The following is a 24,401-nucleotide window of genomic DNA, read 5'->3' on the forward strand; positions in this document are numbered from 1 at the left end:
CCGCATACAACTTCTTTCCCTTCTCTAGAAACTTTTCCACTAAAGATCTAAGAATGAATATCTGATCTACACAACCTCTTCCCTTCCTAAAGCCTCCCTGTTCTTCTCCAACTAATTTCTCTGTTCTTTCTCTAACTCTGTCTATAAGTATCCTACCATACACTTTTCCTATTATACTAAGAAGACAAATGCCCCTATGATTACCACACACTTCTTTTTCCCCTTTTCCTTTGTACAAGGGAATAATTATACCTGACTTCCAATCCTCCGAGACTCTACCTTCCTCCCAGGCCAATCTGCACATCTTCCACATCCATTCTACTACTATCTCTCCCCCATGCTTCAGCATCTCACCACACACTCCATCAATTCCTGGGGCTTTCCCGATTTAACTTTCTTCATTGCTTCCACAACCTCTATCCTACTGATTTCTACCTGTCTTCTCACCTCCCTCCTTCTCCCAGCCATTCCCCAGCCACTTATACTCGCATTACTTCCATCCTCTACGTTCAACAATTCCTTAAAGTGTTCTCTCCATCTGCTCACTTTTTCTCCCTTCTCCACTAGTAATCTACCATGTTTATCTTTCACTCCCCTGCTAACTTCACTTCCACCCTGTCTTACTCTTTTCACTTCTCTCCAGAACATTTTCTTACAGTCCCTCCACTTTACACTCAAAAACCAATTCCTTCCAAATTCCTCATCCACTCTCTTCTTACTCTCTCTTACTAATCTTTTCACCTCTCTCTTCCTTTCCACATATAACTCTCTCTTCTGCCTCTCAACTTCTTCCACGCCCCTATTTCTCATCCATTCATTGTATGCTTTCTTCTTTTGTGCCACAGCCTGTTTCACCTCTTCAGTCCACCACGCTGTTCCTTGCACCCCCCTCCGTCTTCTCTTCCTTCCACACACCACATCACATGCTGCACATATTTCTTCTGTAAATATCTTACACACACCTTCCACGTCTCCCATCTGCTCCAATTCATATTTGCCCAATCGTTCCTCCACTTCTCTCTTATACTCTGCCTTTTTCTCATCCTCTTGTAACCTTTCCACTCTCCTTGCAACTACTCCTTCCTCTTGTCTTTCCCTTCTTCTATTCCTCCATCTTACTTGCATCCTAATTCTGGCCACCACCAAGTAGTGGTCAGAAAGGCCACTCCCCCAACCTCTATAAACTCTTGCATCCAATATACATCTTCGCATCCTTTCATCCACACACACATAATCAATCATTGCCTTCCTTTCATTCAGTTCACCACCCACCCTTCTCATCACTCGCCATGTATACCTGTGGATCATTTTATGCCTGAAGAGGGTATTGGCTATTACCAACCCCTCCCAGCACAGATGTCCACTAACGCACTCCCATTCTCATCTATCTCAGCAGGCACACCCCACTCACCAACTATTCCATCCACCTTCACATTACCAACTTTACCATTCATATCACCGATCAAAAACACTCTCTCATTCCTTCCAAACTTTTCCATGCACACTTCCACATTTGTCCAGAACTCTTCTCTCACTCTTCTAGCACGATCTTGCGTTGGCGCATACACACACACAATCGCCCACATTTGTATTCCAACTTTCAACTTTACCCACACAATCCTTGACCCAACTGATCCATACTGTCTTATGCTCTTCTTCCATCTTTTACTCACAACTATACACACTCCTTCCTTTGCCCTCTCATTCTCATCTACTCCTGCACATATACCCCATCCATACTCCCATTCTCTCACACTTTCTCCTCTCCATTTTGTTTCAGTTATTCCACATACATCCACTTTCGCATCCTCAAGCACCTGGACAATCTCTCTCTCTTTCACCTCATCATTCGCTCCTCTTACATTCCATGTACACATTACCAAGTCCTTTGTCCGGTCCTGGGTCGTCAACGTTTGGTCAGTCCTTGTCCGAGGCCTTTTGTAAGTTGAATAAAATCACATGGTAGTAATAAAGAGTAAATTTTAAAAACATACATAAGTTAGATTCAAGGAGAGTAAAGGTGTTTTATGTTTGATGATTTTAATACCATAGAATATAGAAACCTTTCCTAAATTGAATAAAATTACATCTGGTTGCAGGAAGAATTAACTGAAAAAAGGGGCATTACCTAAATTCAGTAGTTAATGAAGCATCTGTACTCTCAGGTGCCATATGATGTGCTAAACAAGAAGTTCCGGCTAGCACAAAAAACCTTGGACCGTGAAGTGTGTCATGTGACCACGGCCGTCACTGAGTTGGAGCGTTTACTTTTCACTGACAGCCACAATGCCTCTCACATATCCTCCCTTCTGGGGGGTGTTGTCGAGAAATTGTCATCATTCAAACGCAAGGTGAGGAGAGCACAGGTACACTACCAGTATGTTGTAGTCTGTTATTTATGTTGATTTGAGTACTGGTATAGAAAGTCATCATTATCTGTAAGTCTATCATCCCACTTCTGTTGGTTAGATATGTAATTTCCCATCTCAGTCCTGTCACTATTATAATTCCTTATCTCACTCCTATTGCTTTTTCTTCAGATCCAAATGCCACTCTGTTCTAATCCCTCAGTAATAATCCTCAAAGGCAGATTAAGCAACACAGGAGGAGATTGAATGTGGAAATTGTAATGACTGATCACATTTGCCTCAGTTGTATGGGCCCCTGTGCTCATAAGGCAATTAGGGATTGAATGATAGATGAACAAAATTCTAACCAATCATTATTATCCTCAAAGGCAGAAGCCTTGCCAGAGGAGACAAAGTGTGGTGGATAGATAAAGGTCTGATCCTGCATTAATAATCCCCAAAGTCAGAAAAAACCATACCAGAGGAGCTAAAGGTAGATTGTGGTAGATAGATAAATATCTGATCCATTATTAATAATCCCCAAAGGCAGAAGAAGCCACGCAGGAGGAGATAGAGTGTGGTCGGGTGGTGAAGCGTCGGGTAGAGCACTTGCGAGGCCATGACGCCCCCACACCACCTGCCGTGGCTGAGTGGCGCCGTACACGTCTGGACCGCCTGTTGGTTGAGTATCTTCTGCGTGCTGGCTGCTACACCACTGCAACAAAGGTCAGCTTACTTTACCATATTTTCATTTGTGTCCTCTGGCCTCTTGTTCTGATCCAGAAATGTCTCTCTTTTAAAACTGTTTCACTTTGTTTTCTTTTATGAAGGCTCCAACATCTTGCATGCATCAACCTCGGTCACCTAATAGCGGCTTTCCACGTTGCTTGATCTCTAACAACTTCTATATTGAGTCTCTTATTCCTGGTGTCTCACATTATAACCTCATTTATAATACCAAATTGCTGGAGAGGGATGCTGTCATGTGATGACACTGATATAACCTACTGGCCCCACTGCCTGATCATACAAGCATCCTTCAGGTGCATCCCAATGCCCCAAGATTAGGGTGGAGGGCTGCAGAAGGTCAGTTTAAGTATTCAGTCTACTGAGTTCATATTTCAAATGAGCCTGGGGCCACAGCGGCAACCACATCCTGCACACATCCTAGACTTGAAGTAAGGACTGACTGCTCCAGAATTATATAGTGTGGGAACTCAATTACTGCATCATGCAGGTTTGCAGATGATTGAGGGCCTGACGAATCTTGACATGGAAGTATAAGCAAGCTCCTAATTTCTGATGGTCATTTTGGAAGACCTGTAATTGTTAGAAGTGTTGAGCCTGAAGTGTAGTGCACAAGGTACTGAAATGCTAAGCATATCATTATCACAAACTATAGAATTTATCACAGAGTATCTGGGGGCTCTCTTTCGGAGTGATTAATAATCATCATCATCATCATCATGTACCAAGACCTCAATTTCCTGCCTAAGGATAGAGTGAGGTAGGGTCTAGAAAGTAAGAAAAACCCAGATGGAATGAGAAGTAACCAAGTGCTGGCCAGTTAAATGGGCCTCACGCATTCACTCATCATTAATATGACCGTCCATTATTGCAGCTGGCCAGTTCACGTGGAATTGAAGGTCTAACAAATCTTGACGTGTTTCTGGTTGCCCGGGAGGTGGAGCAATCCCTTGCCTTACATGACACCTCAAAGTGCCTCTCCTGGTGCCACGATAACAAGAGCAAGCTGCGGAAGCTGAATTCTTCCCTTGAGTTCAATGTCAGAATGCAGGAATTTATTGAGCTGGTAAAAAGTGACCGACGCATGGATGCCATTAGGTGGGTGGAAGTTTTATTTTGTTGTATTACCAAATGATCATCTGGTGGTTCAGTGGACATAGGTGATCCAGCTAGATGTGTGCCATAAATATTTACATTCAAAGGGTGTGTGGAGTTTATTGCACTCCTAATACCACCCAGGAATGACCAACCATTCATTCTGAATTGCCTTGCCCCATGCTCCTATACTCCTGATTTAGCAGTAAAGGACTGGATGATGGATTATAAGTTAATTCTGCTGTGGTTTGCTGTAGCAATTTGTTTGTCCTTTGGCAGGCATGCAAGAAAGTACTTCACCTGTCAAGAAGCAAGTCACCTGCCTTCTATACAGCGCTGCATGGCTCTTATTGCATTCCCAGCCAATACAGGTCAGCTTCAGTGCATTTTGTAATGCTTACAGATAATCCTAGGTACTGTATGTGTAGCATTCTGACATGTTTTGTTCTGGGGGCAGGGTGGCTCAGTGGTAGAGTGCCTGACTCAAGACCGAGGGATCGAGAGTTCGCGCTCCGCCTGGGTAGCTGCCCTACTGGGAGAGGTAGTGCTCTTCCGTCACCTAGCGGTGTAGCTCAGTGGGTTAGAGCATTCCACTCTGGCCGAAGGGTTGGAGGTTCGAGTCCACCCAAGGGTCATTGGTAGACATCAGGAAGGATATTCGGCTATTTAGTGCTACACGCTTCAAACCTAAGTCCTCTACTTAGGGGCAACACCTTAGCCCTTATTGAAAAAGGGGGACACAGCATTAAAAAAATAAAAATAAAATTAAAAAAAAAAAAAAAAGCCATCTTAATTTATAGACAAGTTGCCTATTAAAGTTTTGTTGATACATGTTTGCATTACCAGTTTCCTCCAGTTTACAGTACCATTTGTATGGAAAATGTTATGATATTATGGAAGACATCATTGACATATGATAAAGGCTTGCTGTTTTGTGCACCTAAATTAAAGTGAGGTCAGTCCCCATAATCTGATGACGTATTTTCATTTCACCCAGACCACCACCAAACAATTTCATTCACACTAAGGCTGGATGTAACCATTCTAGTGTGTATAGTAATTCCTGTACTGAATAAACACATGTAGAAGTACAGTAGCAAGAGTATAAAATGGGAAAATTTGTCGTGGGACTGAAGGAGTCACAGTGAAGTACAGTATACTGCTGTTGTATTGCTCTGTACTGATGGTAACAGATTTTATGTGATGTGGCCTATAATGCATTACATGTTGTATGGAATTTTTTGAAATTTAATTGTTTTTCATTCCTCTGTTCATCCTCTGCAGAAAATAACCATCTGTCTTTCCATTCGTACTTCACCCTCCATGCCAGTCTCATAATTTTCTCTCCATTTACCCTCCAGATGTGAGCCCATACAAGAATCTTCTCTCTGACTCACGTTGGGAACAGCTGATTAGTCAGTTTCGTTCCGAGAATCTCAAACTGTACCAGCTCTCATCTCAGTCGGCCTTCTCTGTGGTGGTGCAGTCAGGACTCTCTGCACTCAAGACTCCTCACTGCTATAGAGTGAGTGTTTATCTGTATTTTATTACTTTGTTTATGCTGAATTTTTTTCTGTCTTGTACAGCCTAGGTCCAAAATTCCATACTCCAGATAACATACCAATGAGAAGACCATTGTTGTTGTTGCAGCCCCATGTTTATCATGAAGTGAACCCAGTGGACTGCAGACTGACATTACTTTTCCTCTGTAATCCATCATCCTAACATTGGAAGACAGGGAGGAGGTTATTGGGTGCTGTATTTGAGTACGTGGACAGTGGATCCGTATTTTGGTGCCACCACATGAAGATGTCCCACTCTGGCATGTGAATGGCTATAATTAGATACAGTATATGTTTGTTTAGTGTTTTGGGTAATGGTGGTGGAGGGATGTTTTCAAGACCTATTTTACTCCAGGGAGCAACTGGCCACAACCCCGACTGCCCAGTATGTCAGCCTGCCCTCAATGCCCTGGCCTCACCCCTGCCTTATGCCCATTGCTCACAGTCTCGCCTCGTCTGCCACATCTCTGGGGACCAACTAAATGAGAACAATCAGCCTCTTATGCTGCCCAATGGATACGTTTATGGACAGAAGGTGTGTTTTGTATATACAGGTATATACATATATATATATATATATATATATATATATATATATCTATACTGTATATATATATATATATATATATCTATACTGTATATATATATATATATATATATACAGTATATATGTAAATACCTTAACATATGTTACTTATATAGTAATAATATATACGTAGTTTGTGTCAAGAGCCTACAAGAAGATGCCATATTGATATGTAATGCGCAAAATAATTTATTAAGGAAAAATAACTACACTAATGTCAGATATACAGTATATATATATATATATATATATATATATATATATATATATATGGGATTGCTGAGGAATGTATGTGGAGTACAGAGGGTGGATAGGATAAGAAATAATGTGATTCGTGAAAGATATGGAGTGAAGAAGTTGGTGGACACCAGAATCGAAGCGAGTGTACTGAGATGGTACGGTCATTTGGAGAGAATGGGTAACAATAGAGTGGTGAATAAGGTATATCTGATTGAATTTGAAGGAGGGAGGAGGCGAGGTAGGCCAAGGAGAAGGTGGAGAGATATGGTGGATGAGTGTGTGAAGAAGAGAGGTTTGAAAGTCGGTGAGGCTAGGGAACTGACAAGAGATCGAGCTGGCTGGATGAATGTTGTGAGGAGAAGTGCACGATCAGGGATTTGGCACCCCTTTTTAACATGGCAGCGTCCGGATCGACACTATCAGATACGTTTATGTGAAGCTGCAAAATGTGGTGAATGTTTTTGGCATATCCAATAGAGCCAGGATTCCAGGGGCTTGCATGAAGTGTGACCCATTGGGCAAATTTAGGCTGTCTGGACATTGCTACTCCTCATCCTGCCTAGGGTGGGAAAGGAGGTCTGGATGATATATATATATATATATATATATATATACACACACACACACACACAAGGTGCTACCCAAAAGTTCCAGTAATTTGAATATTGTAGCAAAATAAGTTACCTTACCTCCTACTTCTCACTGTCAGTTTCGAAGTAGTCCCCTTGGGCATGTATATAGTGGTCCCAGCGTTTTTTCCACAAGTCCATGCATCCCCGGCAGGCTTCAGGCATGATGGTTTTGAGCACCTCCTGTGATTCTGTCTGGATCTCCTCAATCGAGTCAAATCGACGCCCTTTCAGACGTAATTTCAGCTTGGGAAATAGGAAGAAGTCGCTGGGGGCAAGGTCAGGCGAATAGGGTGGGTAGGGAATGACTACGGTACCATGTTAGTGGAAGCCAGGAACTGCCGGACAACAACTGACGCGTGGGCGGGGACGTTGTCATGATGCAGGACCCAGTCCTTGATCTTCCACTGTTTTGGACGTTTGTGGCGGATGATCCCCATCAGACGCTGCAAAACTTCAGTTGCACTTTCTTGTCATTAATCTACTGTAAACTACAAACAAGTATGTAGGTACTAGATGCAGAAGCTTCAGAGCCATTCAGTTAAAGGCCGTGGTATGATGAGGGGTCACTGGGTGTTTTTGTCTGGTGTGATGTGCAAGGGTGATATTGTGTGATATGGTGCGTGAGTGTGGTGTGGTGTGGCGTGGCGTGGCATGGCATGGCATGGCATGGCCTTGCTAACGTTGTTAAAGTCTGCAGGAGAGTAACACCTTTGTTTCAGAAAATTTCTGGGGAGAGAGAGAGAGGCTACTAGAGTTGCTCCTAGAGATGCTCCTATTATCAGGAAAGTGCCTGTTAGTGTTCCATTGTTACCATAAGTGAATAAATAAAAAAAAATAACTGATATTTATACACCTTTTCCTTTGCAGGCTCTTCAACAGATGGCCGATGAAAATAATGGCACCATCGTCTGTCCGCGTTCACGCCAGACATTCAACATCAGGGATGCGGAGAAAGTATTCGTTATGTGAGCAGCCCATCTTCCTTGTGATGATCATCGGATAGAGTTTGGTAGTAGAGTTTGAAATTTAGAAGGGTTGATGTTTATTATGTAAGCACCTGGAATTTGAATTATGAAAGGAATGATACAATACTGAGTTTGAAATACTCAAGGAATGATACACTTGTTATGTGAGCATCTCATCTTGCTTATGAGGTTTGTGGGATGCAGTTTGATCATTTTGTTTTTTGAGAAGTGTTGTTATAGTATTGAGAATCACCTAATGTGTAGCATAATTTTGTGCTTTGGAAATGTTGGGGAAGTTCTTAACCCATCAGTTGGAGGATGTATCTTTTATTCATGGTATCTCCAGGTAATCTTACTGAAGGAGAGGAGACCACTTGTTGTGAAAGGATTAATTTAGTACCAGTATTGGTGGTGGTAGTAAGAGTACTAGTAGAGTGGTGGTACTAGTAGTAGAAGTAGTAGTGGCAGGAGCAGCAGCTGTAGCACCTGGTTCATCTGAAATGAACCCAGTTCACTGCAGACTGAAGTTGCCCTTTTCTGGCAGTCCACCATCCTCATCTCAGGGGATAGGGAGAGAGTGGAGAGATATTTGTGTAACCAGGTAGTTCCTCTGCTGAATTTAGATCAGCGCCATCACTCCAGGACCACACGGATTAATGAATTCGGTATCCATACTCCTTTCAGAAAGTTTTACTTAGCTGGGTAAAAATTTTAGAAGATAATAAAAATTTAATGAAAAAATACCTCATTCTTACAGAGGTTAAGAGCAAAGGATAATGAAAAGCGTTGTCCTCTAAAATGGCTACTGAAGATTAGTTTAAATTAATTTTTCTATATCAGGGATCATGCACTATATGGTGTAAGAAAAACTGTTAGATTGGGAACCTAAATACAGTACAACCTCCCACATCTGAACATTTGATTTTGAAAAACCTCTCCTTCCCAAAATGTTTCTTAATGCAATAGTCGGGTGTTAATATTATCTATCCACATGCAATCAATTTATATTTGAAGACAAAGTTTGTTTGTGGACAGATGTAGCAACAGATGATAATATTACTGATACAAGATACAGTACATCATTGCATTTTCTATTCCTGCTAGTTTTTTTTTTTTTTTTTTTTTTCCGAGTTACCATTATGATTCTACTTTCCAAAATATTCCAGTTTGTGTAAAGCCTTTAGACCCAAGCATTTCAAATTTGAGAGTTTGTGCTGTACTTGCTTAAAATATTTGTTTTCTTTCCAACTGCATGGGGTTAAGGCAGTGGCTTTTGAGATATCCTAACACCTTTTCCTTAATTATTTACTGTGCACAAAGCATCTCAGTACTCTCTTGTGTTTTATTGCTTTGAATTATGTGGATTTTAATATGGTATCAGTGTTCACTTGTGCAGGTATGTTATTGCTGCAGAGTATATAAGTTTTAATTTGGTACATTATAAGTAGTGTCTCATTTTATCTTTTTTTTTTTTTTTTTCCCTGGATGTCTGGATGCTACCTCACCTCACCTTGGATTGGGAAGGGATGTCTGGATGATGATGATGATGATGATACGGAGTGTATACAAGAGAATGTTAAGATGTAATGTGCAAGATAATTCACACAGGAAAAATGTTATGAAGCCTTGAATGCCATCTAGAATATTCCCCTTAGTGTATTGTCATCTAGAAACCTCTTCATTCTTACATCCACTAGTGCCAGGTGTGGGTAATTCACATGTGTTACCTTTTTTTTTTTCCCCTGGCTCATCCTTAGGTGGAAAAAAGATGATGGAATGCTCCTGGCTTCCAGCTTAGGTATATGCTTCTTTTTTTTTATGCAGTCTGGAAGTAAACCATGCGTATCATATCTCTTTAAATTGCAGAAAACAAGATGTATATTCTTGGTTCATTTAACTTGAGTTGTGAAGGAGTTAACCCATGAAGTGTGCAGATTTGAAGTACTGTACTGTAGTTTTTTTTTTTTTTAAGTACAGCCTGAGCTAAGTCTTGCACTCCTGGGTTGAGGAAGGGAGTATCTAACACCTCCTACTTTAGTAATCACTTCATAGCTGAATCAGATAGCCTGGAGAGAACAAGAATAAGCAAAAAACTATGTTCTGATTCAGGGGGTTGATAGTAATACAATAATGGCATTGTTGAATATGAAACAATCTTGTGCCACATTATGACATAGGCTTGTAGGCTGCATGGGAGACTTTGGAGTATCTTATCTTTAGCAATTCATTTTGCATATTAGACCTTACTCGTGTGTGTATTACTTATGTTATTTTGGTGTCGGCATACTTTACATCAGTAACACAAAAGGGTATACTGTACAAGACACCTTTCTTTATGAGTGCTCGGTATACGATCATTTGCTCATACTGTACAGTCAATAAGAATTTAGAGCTGTTTTCCATTTAAGAGTGGTTTCTTGTTTATTTGATTGCTGTGATGCCTGGTTTCTCATACGATAATTTTTCTCACATATGATCACTACAGTCCTGAATACGTAACATGATTTATCATCATGTGATCAGTTTAAAATATTCATTTAAATCGTAAAATAAGGGCGTGCTGTATTGAGGTCTCATGGACAGAATAAATTGCCAAGAAAGATATGCTACAAACTCACCAGTGCCACTTAGAATCCTACCCGTAACCCCTTCATTACCTAGATGTAGTTTTGTGTTATTCCTGCTTTCTCCAGGTGATTTATTAAACTTCCAAGAGGTAGGATTAGAATGGGTGGGAGGGAAAAACAGAGAAAATCTGAAGTGCTTTCCTGCTTTTCCATCCCACTCGATTCTTATCCATCTGTCATTATGAAGGATTTTGAGACTGGAAGGGTTAGATATGGGGTGTTCAGAAAAGCAAGGGCAAACCTACCTCGGAAGTAAAATGCAATTGTCGCATCATTGTTTTCTGTGATTAATTATTTGGTTCGTGGTAAGGAATGAGGTGTTAGGTTTGCCCATGTCTTACTGTGATTCTACTGTACATTGCATCAATTGGTCCAAAACCCATGGTCTTTAAATGCACAAAATGCAAACCTCATATTCTTAAAATTTGATTTTGGCTAGTTTGTCTTGCTTTTCTCAATGCTTTATATATCCTTTATGTATCCTTTCACAGTCTAAGGTCCTCACTAAACTGAATAAAATTATATGGAGATAGCAAAAATAAAACTAAAAGATACATCAACGAATTGAAGGGGTTAAATTGTTTATTGTACATTAAAGATACTGACCAGACCTGGATTGCTCATGAGTGTCCCTCTGACTGTTAAAAGACACATTTATATCGTTTAATTTTTTATTGTGCCTTTAGGGATATTTTTATTTATAGGATTAGGCATATCTTTTATTACGGTTTTATAACAAGGACCATCTAATACTGCATGTAGCTTAGAGGATCTGTAGACATCTTTAAGTCCTAGAGTCTGGAGGCCTGATTCCAGGTTGCAAAGGAGACATCATAGCACTTCATTCTTAGTTATTTATTCTGCATATTATACCTCAATATCCTCCTTTATGGATATTGGTGCAAACTGTCTTGATGTTACAGTGATAAGAATAATATACAGTACCAGAGAATGTTAACATATAATATGCAGATTCAATTGGTTAGGGAGAGGTGCTATGCAACCATAATTTTTTTAGTACTCTTGCAGCTATCTGATGATTTCATTCAACTTAGGAAAGGCCTCTGGTACTGAAAGGGTTTATTAAGATTGTACCTAACCCCTATCAGCCCAGAAAGTTTATCCATTGCTGAATAAAATCATCTGGAGATAAGGAGAGTAGGTTTGAAAATATGTTACTGGATTCAAAGAGTTCATGACTTCTCTTAATTCCTATTCATAAGACATTCTGTTTTATTTTGCAGTTAGTATTGTAGCTCAGTAAAAGTTTCTTAGGGTTAAGTTTGTTTTAAGCCAAAAATAAAAAAATTGTTGCTCATCTAACTAAGTATGATGAGAAGTGTAGCTTTTTTATGAGAGTTACTTTGTGCACTTGTGTTTCAATTGTCATATGTTCTTTTCTGTAAGAACTTTACCTCATACTCATATCTCTTTTGGTATACTGTAATTTCATCCCCCTAAAAATGTCAGCACTTATATATCATTTGGTCTTTTTTCCCTTCATAAGATGTTTAATTTTACTCATATCTCATTTGCCACATTTTCATGTAATTTGTTATGCTTTCCTTTCTATAAATACTTTAACTCATACTTGACCACTTTTGCTGTGTTCATTTCTAAGAAGTTTAACTCCTTTAATATGATGAAATATATTTACATTTTATTCTTGTTATGACCAAATGAATTTATTTTGTTTAGAAAAGCCCTCGTATGTTAAATGGGTTGAGGAAGGCCAATTTTTTACTCCTTACTTTTGCTTTACCCAGATTTGTGCCTTTTTGCAGAGTGTTTCAGATAGCTGAGTGGCAATAAATGACAGTATTATGGCAATACATCTTTTCCATAGCTCTTTTTCAGGACCAGCACCATACTGAATTGATAATCTGTTACAGTATTCCAACTCAGTATTAAATATGGAGAGATAGCAGTTTTAGGTCAAGTTTAAATCAAACATACTAAGTCCATTCAGTTCAAAAAATTTCCCTGAATATACAAGAAATTATTACTCTTGGCAGGAAACATTCAGCCACAAGTGCATAGAATCAAAATCCAAGTTGAGACACATTGTTACAAATCTTATTGCACATATTAGATTTCTTTTTTCATATGGTTCCAGCAATTGTTTGGAAGTAATTACCTGGTTTTTGGCACTTGGTTTAGCTTCCAGTCCATAGAAATTGTCTGCGGTTATGACCAACCTTAGTATTGTAATCACCAATTTTATGTATATTAAGTAAAAAATGAGTTGGTAAAAGCAGTAATAGAATGTAAAGTATATATGTCATCAGAGTGAAGATGTTATTTAGTTTTTCTTAAGAATACAGTAGTTTGTCTTTTAAAGGCCCTTCCCCTCTCTTTTTTTATTTTAAATAACAGAAGTCTTTGTTAGATTCTCTTGTTGTTATATGCAGTCATCTATGCACATGATACTTCCACTAAGTCTCGTATAGGTTAACTGTATTTGTTTATTATTTTTCTGTTCTTGGGGTAGTATTCTGGTTGGTTAAGGAGGCTCTCTGACACCTTCTCCTTGCCAGTTTTTTTCTCCGTGGTTGGGGTCTCTTGCATAATGCCACTCAGGCAGTTGAGGCTGGTCACTGTTGCCTTAAATGTCAGGACTGAGTAGCCTAGCCCTCAGCCCCTATGCTCTTGTTTACTGCATATGGGGAAAAATAGGTGTGAATGTTGTTATTAGAATGCCCCACCCAGAGTGATGGCCTTGGGCAAATTTTATTCTGAGGAGGTGACATGAGGCTTTTGATTATGTATTGCCATTTAGGGAAGTAGGCTGGTCACCTACCCATAAATACTGTATAGTAGGTCATGGTACAGTACCCGATACCACGAAGGGAGTAATATGGGATTGGCTATTATACAGTGTTCATGTTTGTTAGAAAGACATAAATTACATGCAGGAGACTAGTAAGGTACTGTATGAAATAAAATCATTTGGGAAGAGATGGTAGAAAGCCTCCTAAGCTTGTGAGGATATGGCCACTGGTTTAACAATGTTTAAAGCATGGTATTGTTAATTATATGTATGCCACTTAGTAGGCATTGCCTTTTTATTTTAATAAATTATTGTATTTTGTTGAACATGTGGACAAAAGTGTGTTCTGTATTGTAAATTTATTTCAGTGTGGCCCATAGGGGCTTACATCTGAAGGGTGGCCGGGGTTTATTGCTCACATAATGTTCACTGTGGCTAAAGAAATGTGGAGGTGTACTGGATATGTATGGTATGGTCTTCTCAGGGGGTCACAAATTTAAATTGTGTTTGTAGGGCCACTGTGTTTTGAAACGATGTTTAACTTCTTCAGCACAGTGATATCATTTTCTGTTTTTTTTTTCTTGGTAACCCTGAATGGTTACACGGGAGATTTTTCTTTTACTTTTGTACTTCTGTGCAGTCTCTCTCCATGCATTGTGAATCGTATTTCATCCCATATTTTGGGTAGGGGAAACAGGTGGTTGGGCTTTATTGTTTACGTAATGCCACTCAGGGATGAGTGAGGCCGGTCGCTCTCATCTTATGTGTCGAGACCAACTTGCCTAGTCCCTGGCTTCTGCGCTTCTCATGGGGCAACGCTGGAGTGGATGATGATGTGTATGGTTGGTGTGGGCGTTCACCATCTACTCATTCAGTGTAGTGCAGCCCTCGGGTGCCTGCCCTTTCATGTCTTCCTTCCTTCATTACATTCTTCCTCTTCTGTCTTTCTTTCATTCTTTCCCCTTCTTTACGTCTGTGAGTGACTCTACATTGAGTGACAAGCCAAATGGTTTCCTGTACACCAGAAAACCATTACTACTCAGGGCGGTAACCATATAACCAAATTATGGCGCCTCGTGGTTTAGTGGGCAATTAATTAAGGTGCTCCAATCAGATTTAGGCTGCGTCTGTTTATATCCATGGGGTGGTTGGGGTTTATTGCTCACGTAATTCCACTGAGGGATGAGTGAGGCTGGTCACTTTCATCTTATAATGTCAGGAGCAACTTGCTTAACCCTGGGCTCCTATGCTTCTCCTGGGGTGGCATAAGATTGGATGATGATGATGATACATTCAACTTGGCCCAGATATTCATCCTTTTGCAGCTTATTTCACATAGCTGAGTGGCAGAAAAAGACAATACTATGGCCATCGGTCCTGCATCCTTTCCATAGCACTTGTTCATGACTAGCATCATATTCTAGTGCCACTCTCTTGTTTCAACTCATCATTCAGATGGAGAGGTGGCAGTTTTAGGCCAAGTTAGAGTAAAGACAGTACAGTACTCTATTTTTTGATAGGTTGCATATAGATTGGAGTTTTATAGATTAGACCAGGTTAGATTTCTGGGCAATATAATCCTCTTTTTTTTTTTTTTTTTTTTTTTTTTTTTTTTTTTTTTTTTTTTTTAAATGACTTGTGGCGGTAAGGACATAGAATTGATGGGTGATATAATCTTGTGAGCCATAGTTTCCCCACAGGTTATAGCAAGAGTGTCACTCCAAACACTTTCTGGACATGGAGAATTTTTACTGTTTTGTTCTCAGTGATTTGTTTTGCCACTTACTCCCCAATATCCCCTTGTATGTCAGTGGTACAAGCTATGTTGATGTTGAAATTATATTAATTTTATGCAAGAGGGTATTATGCTGTAATGTTCTAAATAGATCACCAAGAAAAAAGAGTTACAAGGCCTCCTATGCCACCTACAATAAGACCATGAAAATACAGTTTTATTATAATGTATATTCAGAGGGGCACTTAATTGATTCTTGTTGGCAGTGAATGATGGAGGATGCATAGATATTGTCCATTATAAAGATATGGTATCTTCAGGTATAGTTTAAGCAGTCGTTCATTGAAAACAAAAGACATCATTCTGAATTGGAGTAATATTCCTGTCACCAGGGCATGGGTTTAGTCCCTAAGAGGTGACAGGAAGTTTTTCAGTTATGTAGTGTCGCATAGGGATGTAGATTGACCATCTACCCCTTAATGTACTGGACTACAGTGGGCTGACCTCAGGCCCCTACCCCTCAGATTAATACCCAGAATTTAGAGGATCATTCAGGATCTTTTCTAGCTGTGGGAGTAACTTATTACTTGCAGATCCTTTGAAATGCTGGTGTGACTTGGGATTATAGTGTAAGTGGCTTTGGAGATTTCATAGCACCTCATCCTTTGTGATTTATTCTGCTTATTATACTTAAATATCCTCATGTATGTTATTTATGTAAATTCTGATAATGTTAAATCAAATCGCAAGGTATAATATTGATGTGCACTCCATTAAAGCAACATAAATAACATGAAAAAGAATGATAAGATGTAGTATCCATAGTAATTGCTGAGGTAGAGGTGTTATGAAATCTCCAAAGCAGCATGGAGTATAACCCCAGCCCTCAAGACCTATGCAATGTAATCCTTGTCTTCGCCGAGTATGGCTTAGGGAAAAAAAAAATCTTCCATTTGTGTTGCTACCTAATTTAGTAATTCTATCCATCTGATGTCATCTTTATCTGGTTTGTTCTTAACACTGACTGGCAGTTTTATTCAGTTGAGAAGAGGCTTTTCAAACTAAAACGGTTAGATACAGCCTTAATTAGCCACTTCATCACTTTTGGTGGTAAAAAAAAAAAAAAAAAAAAAAAAAATCATCATAGGGTCATCCAAACATGAACTCAATAGTCCATCATCTTCATTTTGAGAGATAGGTAGGGGACTTAGTGTATGTGTATAACTAGGCAGCTCCATTGCCTGATCATATTGGTGCCACCGCATAAAGGGGTCCCTCTCCAGCACCACATTATTATATTGAATGAGTCAGCACACTATAAGCGTAAACCTACCCTCAACATTAATCAATCCCTAAAATGTGGGTGATGTAATTTTAATATATTCTTGCTTCCAGCTGATGATTTTGCTCAGTTACGAGATCCCCTTGGTAGTGAAGGGATTAATGAAGGCTGTATGTAACCCCCCCCCTCCTTTAAAATGTCTCTCTAAAGCTGAATAAAATTGTCTAGATGTAGCAAGAAGTAAAGAGAATATGCATCACTGTGTTGAAGTGGTTAATGGTTGTTATCCCTTATGTACATGAAGATTTCTTTGTGCAGTTTTAATGTTTTCCTTTAGTCTCGTAATCCTAGCTTCGGAGACAGATAAATTGTATCAGTGCGTGTCGGTGTAAAAGCATGTCGTTTGTGCCATTGTGTGGTGGGGTTTTTCCCATGTACAGAAAGTCCTCGTTATTGAAACCTAGAGGTGGCTGGAGGTTTTTCTATCATGTAAATACTACCAAGGGTGGAGGTTGGTCTCCTGTCCTTAAATGTTTTGGACTACAATAATCTTTGACCCCAACACTCTGAAGGAGAAAAAGTGGTATTGACGGTCACCAATTTTTATCTTGTTATATATTGCCTTTTCTTTATATTCATAAATAATATTACGTCCAAAGTAATATAAAAAAAAAATCACCTATTAAAATTGCATTGTGGCCTCTAAAGGTAACTTGCCAGTTTCCTCCCAGTTTACAATTATGATGCACTCAGTTGTCACTTAGAAGTCCACAATATGTGTAAGCAAAATATTTTTTTTTTTTTCTGGGGGGGGGGGAGTTTCGTGATTGAGGGGTTAAAAATGTAGTATGACACTCATTCCTAATAGCAGTACAACATGATTCTCTCTGCTAATCTTTTTTATTTCATTTTACCTACAGATGCTTCTGGTCATGGAAGAGTAAATGAAGGCTACATTTGACTCCCTTATTTCAAAAAGTCTCCTAAGGTGATTGGGGAGGAAGTTGGCTCAGTGGTGAAATGCTTGACTTGAGATCACGATATCGAGTTTGTGCCCCCTCCCAGGTAACTACCATACATTTGATGGAAGGGGTAGCGATCTCCAGCAACCCTTGCAGGACTATATGATTTATCTAGGTCTAGCTCGGGGGAATTATTAGATCCTAAGCTGAATTAAATCTACTGGTGGTAGCAACAATACAAAGATAGTGTCATCAGACTGAAAAGTTCGTCTTAGGCAGCTTAATAATATGACAACTTTAACCCCTTGACTGTGAGTGACATTCCTGGTAATTTACTCTTCCAGTTTTTTTTTTTTTTTTTTTTTTTCCAGCTTAGGAAAGGTCTCGAATGCTACAGTATATCTAACCCCTCAAGTTTGAAATATCTCTCTCAGAATGAGTTACATTGCCACAATATGTTAAGAATAATTTTAAAAGAATATCCCCAGGCTCAGTGGGTTAAATTAAGACTCTGTGTGATTTGTAACATCACCAATCTGTAACGAGGACTTACTGTTGCTGATTATTGTCAAAAAGTTTACCGCAAGTGCCACATATACCTGTAACTGGAATCTTCAGCTGAGAAGTGTGAGGTGTGGTGTGGAGCTTAATAAGAGTTATTTTCCTGTGATGATGTACATTTTTGTCCACAGTAAATGAGAACTTTTTTTAAGTTTAATGTTTTACTATACCTGATGTAAAGACAGAATTAAAGTTAACAAATTAAGTACTGTTGGCCTTGATTAGATCTCAGGCTCGGCATGGTGTAAAGGGGCAATGTCACCAGAGCCTGTGGGGCAACACAATTTTTTTATGCATCCCATTACCCTTCCATTTTCATCCTCCTAGCGATTAATTTGGTAAGCTTGAACACAACATGTACATGCAGTTACACAGCACTGGAGAGCACCATTGGGAATGCTGAATACCAGCGCCTACGTCTGTCTCATGGGATGTAAGGCTGCCTGCTCACTTAGACTCCTGACATCTTTGACATGTTCCTAGCCAGCCTTATCTTACATCCCACACTGCTGTCAACTAGTGTAAAGACAGAACAACACTGAAATCGATCACTGTCCTTGCCACGATTCGACTTCAACCACTGCACAATGTGGAGTGACATTACTACTGAGCCAAGAGGTACCCAGCTTGCCTAATTACGCAACAGGGACTCTTTATGCACCCCATTACACTGAAACCTGCCATGCATGGTTACTTTCCTGTTTATGGAATAGTTCTTTGATGTATGCAGGAAATCGAAAGTGGGTCTCTGTGCTGTGTGCTGATGCAGCGCATTAGCCCCACTGCCTTCATGCAAATTTCAGATGACTGGTGGTCCAGTTACTTAGGGCACTTCAAGTGGATGTGGTTCATAATGACTTAATTCTGATGAATGGTTGGGATTTGTCAGGTAATGCCACTAGAGGAGGAGCTACTGGTCACTTGCCCTAAATGGCTAGATTTAATAATCTTGGGCCGGGCCCCTACCCTCCTGATCGAGCAATACTGGACTGGATGATGGGTGGACTTTACTAAGCTGGACTGGTTAGATGCAGCATTCATTGGACCTTTCTCTGCAAGAGATCTGCCCTCAGCTGAAACAAATTTTCTGGAGGCATCCAACATACACCAGTGTAACATATATGCTTTCACAGGTTGTTAGGATAGTTAATTTGGTCGTCATAATATGTCAGGTGCCTGGTGGTTTAGTGGTTAGCATGCCTCAGTCGGATGGTGACGAGGCTTTTTGGTCATGTAAAGTCATCGAGAAGTAGCCTGGTCATTGGTGGTTTAGTGGTTAGCATGCCTCAGTCGGAGGGTGACGAGGCTTTTTGGTCATGTAAAGTCATCGAGAAGTAGCCTGGTCATCTATCTGTAAATGTATTTCATTCGGTAACTTATTCTCACCCTCCCCCCCTATTTATCTATATTATCTGTCTCTCTAGAGACCCTATGCCTATGGAAACAGACTGGACAGAGGCCAACATTGCGCCATTCTGGTGCAAACGGCTCACAGCCTTTAATTGTAATATAGTTTGTTAATTTGAGCTACTCAAGATTTCTTTTTAATATTCATATCTACATTTATGGATTTTACTTCAAGGTACACGTAAATTCGGAGATAATCGCCGAATTGTAATGATGACAAACCAGACTGCTGGTAGCCGCTAAACAGTTAAAACAGGGGGTGAGCGGTGTTTCGGTTACTAGTGCTTTTTTGCCCTTATTAATGGTTGGTTGTGCCGCATTTGGGTGCAGTACCACTCATGGACCTTCTGTGTGTCTTTTCCGACTTCCTTTTGATCCAGTAAAAAGGAAATTATGGGAAATTAAGGTGAAGAGAGCAAACTGGTCTACAAGTGAGCGTCATCAGTTTTGCCAGGTAAGATTTATTTATGTAATTGGCCCATTTATGAAGAGTTGTTGTACCATAATGTAAACTGAAGGAGGCAGTGTGAGGATACAAGATACTTTCATAAATGAAATGGAAATAAGGTAGATTACATGCTGGACCTTGTGTGTAGCCTCTCTAACTTCCAAAGTTTCCTCTTTATTAAATTAATGGAACCTCAGACCTACTTTTGTCGCTTTGATACTGATTTTCTGCTCCTCTCCATCGAATAAGAGAAAGCAACAAAACATACCATTATTCTTGAGAGTCCAGTCATAATCTTCAAGGGACAGAGGCAAATGGGTCACAACAAAAACAAGACATGTGTTAGGAGTGTATTGCTGTATGGTAAAGGGAGTGGATATTCGCGCGTTCAAACATACATGGGGGAGCTATGTTTACAATGGAAGAGTTGAGAGGTAGGATGGGACTGGAGTGTATTGGTGATGTGATGAGGAGAGGTAGATTGAAATGAACTGGCCATGTGGAGAGGATTGGGAATGATAATTGGGTGCCGAAAGTGAGAAGTATTAATGTTGGGGGTAGAGTAGTGAGAGGTAGACCAAAAATAAACCTGGGATGAGGTCACTGAATGTGACCTCAGGGCTAAGGGACTAAATAGGGAAGCTGCCAGAGATTGAGCAGCATGGAGAGCCGCCATTGACCAAGGCTGACGCACGCAAGCATGTTGGAACCTTCAAAAACGAAAACAATACAAGTTGGACAGTGATAAGATTGATTTAACCATCACCACAACACATAAGAAGGCACCCGGCAGAGTGGAAGGGGATAATTACCTCCGCCAGCGAAGTTGGAGGAGATTATGTATACACCTATGTTTGTCTATTTTGTCCAGACGATATCTCCATAAGTTCTCAATGAATTTCAGTGAAATTTTGTGGAAGAGTGGACCATGGGCCAAGGAAGAAGTGATTAAATGTTGGGCCGGATCCGGATCCTATCTCCAGGGATCCAGATCCGGATTCTTTTTAATGACAATGGCATTGGCGGAAGTATGGGCTTTCTGAGTGCTTTTTAGTTATATGTGGGTCATCCTGTATATACCAACCTATCTATATTGGGATCTAAGAGCTTCTGTGTGCTGTTGCTTGCCGGGAAGAGGAGGGCGTACGTAAGCATTCCTCGGGTCACTGGGTACCGTGCCATCACCTGTATCCATCGCGCCCGGCGAGACATTGCTCCCAGATCCACTCTGGAAAAACAGAAGGAGCAGTTGTTTATTTATTACTTTTTCGCATATAAAGGCTCCAACATGCCTCCATGCATTGGCCCTGGTCACTTAGTGGCAGATCTCCATCCTGCTTAACCTCTGGCAACTTCTCTATTCACGATCATATTCTTGAGGTCACACTCTATGACCTCATCCCTGGTCTTTTTCGGTCTGCTTCTTGCAGCTCTACCCTCAGTGTTCCCACCTTTCATCCTCTGCATCCAGCTGCCATCATCCAACCTCTCCAGATGCCAAAACCATCTCCATGCACCGATAGTTAGAAAAGGGGTGTCATCATGGCCTGTACTTCATTCATTTTAAATATATATGTGGAGATTTCTGACGTTCTGCAGTTTATTTCCAGTAATTTAATGGCACAATAAGACAATACCGGTTTCATATGTTTACCATTTTTCCTGTGATACTCCAGGTTAAAGCATTTTATAAAATGCATATTATTATTACAATTAAGGGTTTGTTACGGCGGAAATATTCAATATGCAGCTTTTTACTAAACCTTACTGAATGTCATTTTGAGACAGATACCTTACTGAATGTCACTGAGAGAGAGGTAGAGAGAGAGAGAAGATACGGTACTACATAGCCCAAGCCTTATTGCGTTTATTGTAGATGAATGTTTGTCGAAATACGTACTGCAGTAGGCCACTATAGAAATGCGATGTAAGGTAAGCATACAGTATAATGTCACTGAGCTGGCATAGTTCCCAAATTAATGTTCATTTTTACGTTGTGAATATTTTACTCACTTTTAATCCACACAGGGAGGTAAGCCTACTGTATGTTTCACTACCTTTCCCCTCCCCCCCCTCTCTCTCTCTCATTTTATTCCTGCTGCTTCCTTCCCCCACCACACTATATATACACGTAGATTTAATGCTTTTGTTGATATCTGAAGAGCGTCCAAGTCGAACTGAAACTGCTGTATCCTCACAAGACAACATCTAATTATGTGGGTAGGCTATAAGGGGCATCAGGGGAACGTGTAGATGAAGGCAAAAGCAATGAGCTACTTAGCCACAAGCACTGGGCCTGCAGCGGGTTATCTACCCACTGTCCAGGAAAATAAGGCCACAGCATTGTTAGTTACTACAGTTACCACCCTTAAGTGTCCATTTTACTTACCAACCCATAATGGTGGAAGGACACCTAAATGTAGTGGCGCCAGCTGCCCCCATCAAGATTCGAACCCTAAAGCTAACAGAGCCCACAGCTTCATAGCTGGCAACACTTATTACCGTGACAGAGGTTTCTCTCTGCTAAATGAAATTGTGTGGCTTTTGCCATTATTGTATACCTAAGTGGCGTCCTGTCCCACAAAGAGACACCATTAACGGAGAATAGTATGGTGCAATATATAAAAAAATGGTTATGATGTACTATACGACTCCCACTGTGCCGATAAGGACACGGCACACTAAAAAGATAGACGGTTAAATTTCTCCAAGCGTGGCTTGATTTACATAAACACACTGCGACAAGCCTCTGCCAGATGTGACTTTTTTCCTCACCCCCTTGAAAGTGATGGCACGAGCAGTATCAACCAGCCACGCACTTTCCGCCCAAAATATACCTCCTGGCAGCGACCTTCTCCCCCTGTCTTTATCCGACTAATGTGCTGCCCGCCTCTCCTGCACTGAACTGTCGCCTCCATATTGAAAAAAGAAAAAAAAAAAAATCCTGACCGGGCATTTCCAGGCTGATAGATTACGTAGAGACAGACAAGCATGAACTTCATTGAACGGATTCATAAATACGATCCGTTGCCTCACCTGGTTACTCTGACTGTCTACTTCTAAGTTAAGAATCATGTTCAGAAAGGAAATGTAACAAAGTGAGGCAGTCAGAATTACCACCCCGTTAAAAAAAAAAAAAAAAAAAAAAGTATTACACCAGTTCAAGCACCTAGCATTCTGAAATGTGAACGAAGCATTGCAATTTTGGGTCTTTTTTAGTGATAGTAATGCATATATTATTTATGGTATTCATTAGTGCTCTAAAATTACATAAAATGGTACAATAGAGGTCGCTATTTAGTCCGGGATACCAACGTAATAGATCCATCTGTGTCAGGGTAATCTTCTCAGTAGTAGTAGTAGTAGCAGCCTCAGGCTCATTTGAACGTGAACCCGGTGGACCGCACGCTGAAGTTACCCTTTTCCTGCAGTCCACCCCCTCCTTTCAGAGGGTGGGAGGGAGGGAGCTGAGGGAAGTTTGTAGCCTAGGATCAGACAGGGTAGTTGCCCAGCCATATTAGTGCCACCACATAAAAGAGATCCTCACCAGCACGGAGAGAGAGAGAGAGAGAGAGAGAGAGAGAGAGAAGGGGGGGAAGAGGGAAATCATGACATGCCACTTTTTATGATGGGGGGGGGGGTACATACAACTCGCTAGGAAAGTAAACATGAAACTCTATGTGTCTACTTTTAGGGCGTTATGTGTACACGTTGGGCCTATTCCCGTGAGTTTAAGAGGATGGCAACTCTTTCCTCACTATATGGCAAGGCAAGTTTTAGTCGGTTTGTTTTTATCTGACAGACCTGGGCATCTCCGACAACTCGATACTAAGATGTGGTTGCGTAAAATTATGAGCCTAATTGTAAGGTTGGAATGAGTCTCCTTGATTACTGTTCAGTTCTTGCGTCCAATCTGACTATCCTTGGCCATCACCCAAGTTGAAAGACTTATAACCCACTCTAACCCTTTGAATACAATGATTTTCTTCTTTTAATATGCAAAATAAATACCTAAGAAAGAAGTGCTACGGAGCCTCCCACAAGAGCGGGGCATACAAATGAACAAAATGATGGCCACCTGAAAAATAGTCCACGCTGCCTTTTTTTTTTTTTTTTTTTCTTTTCAGTGCCATATTCTAAGTGCCACTGAAGGCCCCGTCGCACCTCTTCCTATGCGATTTATTTTGTCTACTGTATTACCCCTTAACACTCTCCTGTACTGTACTGTTACCAAACTAGTCTGCATCAACAATATACAAGAGGATATTGAGGTGTAAATAGAGGTTCCTGAAGTGTAATGTATAGAACATATTATTGTGTTTGAAGCGCCCATATAAATTCCTAAGACTAGATCACCGAGGATGTGGTGCTACGAACCTTCAGAGCCACGTAAAATACACTCCTTAAAATAAAGGAATGACGATCTTCAGAAAA

General features: G+C 40.3%; 1 protein-coding gene across 1 annotated transcript in view; it reads left to right on the forward strand.

Annotated features, from left to right (window-relative positions):
• Kaz (E3 ubiquitin-protein transferase Katazuke) overlaps positions 1-8,179 on the forward strand; it is an 11,027-nt gene extending 2,848 nt beyond the window's left edge. The window contains exons 3-9 of the mRNA XM_080276999.1: positions 2,166-2,351; positions 2,895-3,074; positions 3,970-4,193; positions 4,470-4,561; positions 5,552-5,715; positions 6,108-6,287; positions 8,078-8,179. Of these exons, the coding sequence (XP_080133125.1) occupies positions 2,166-2,351; positions 2,895-3,074; positions 3,970-4,193; positions 4,470-4,561; positions 5,552-5,715; positions 6,108-6,287; positions 8,078-8,179 (1,128 nt within the window). The remainder of the gene's footprint in view (positions 1-2,165; positions 2,352-2,894; positions 3,075-3,969; positions 4,194-4,469; positions 4,562-5,551; positions 5,716-6,107; positions 6,288-8,077) is intronic.
• Positions 8,180-24,401: the final 16,222 nt, after the last annotated feature.

Source organism: Coenobita brevimanus, chromosome 68, assembly GCF_032717465.1.
Source record: "Coenobita brevimanus isolate Jiangsu-jjx chromosome 68, ASM3271746v2, whole genome shotgun sequence".
Lineage (NCBI taxonomy): Eukaryota > Metazoa > Arthropoda > Malacostraca > Decapoda > Coenobitidae > Coenobita > Coenobita brevimanus.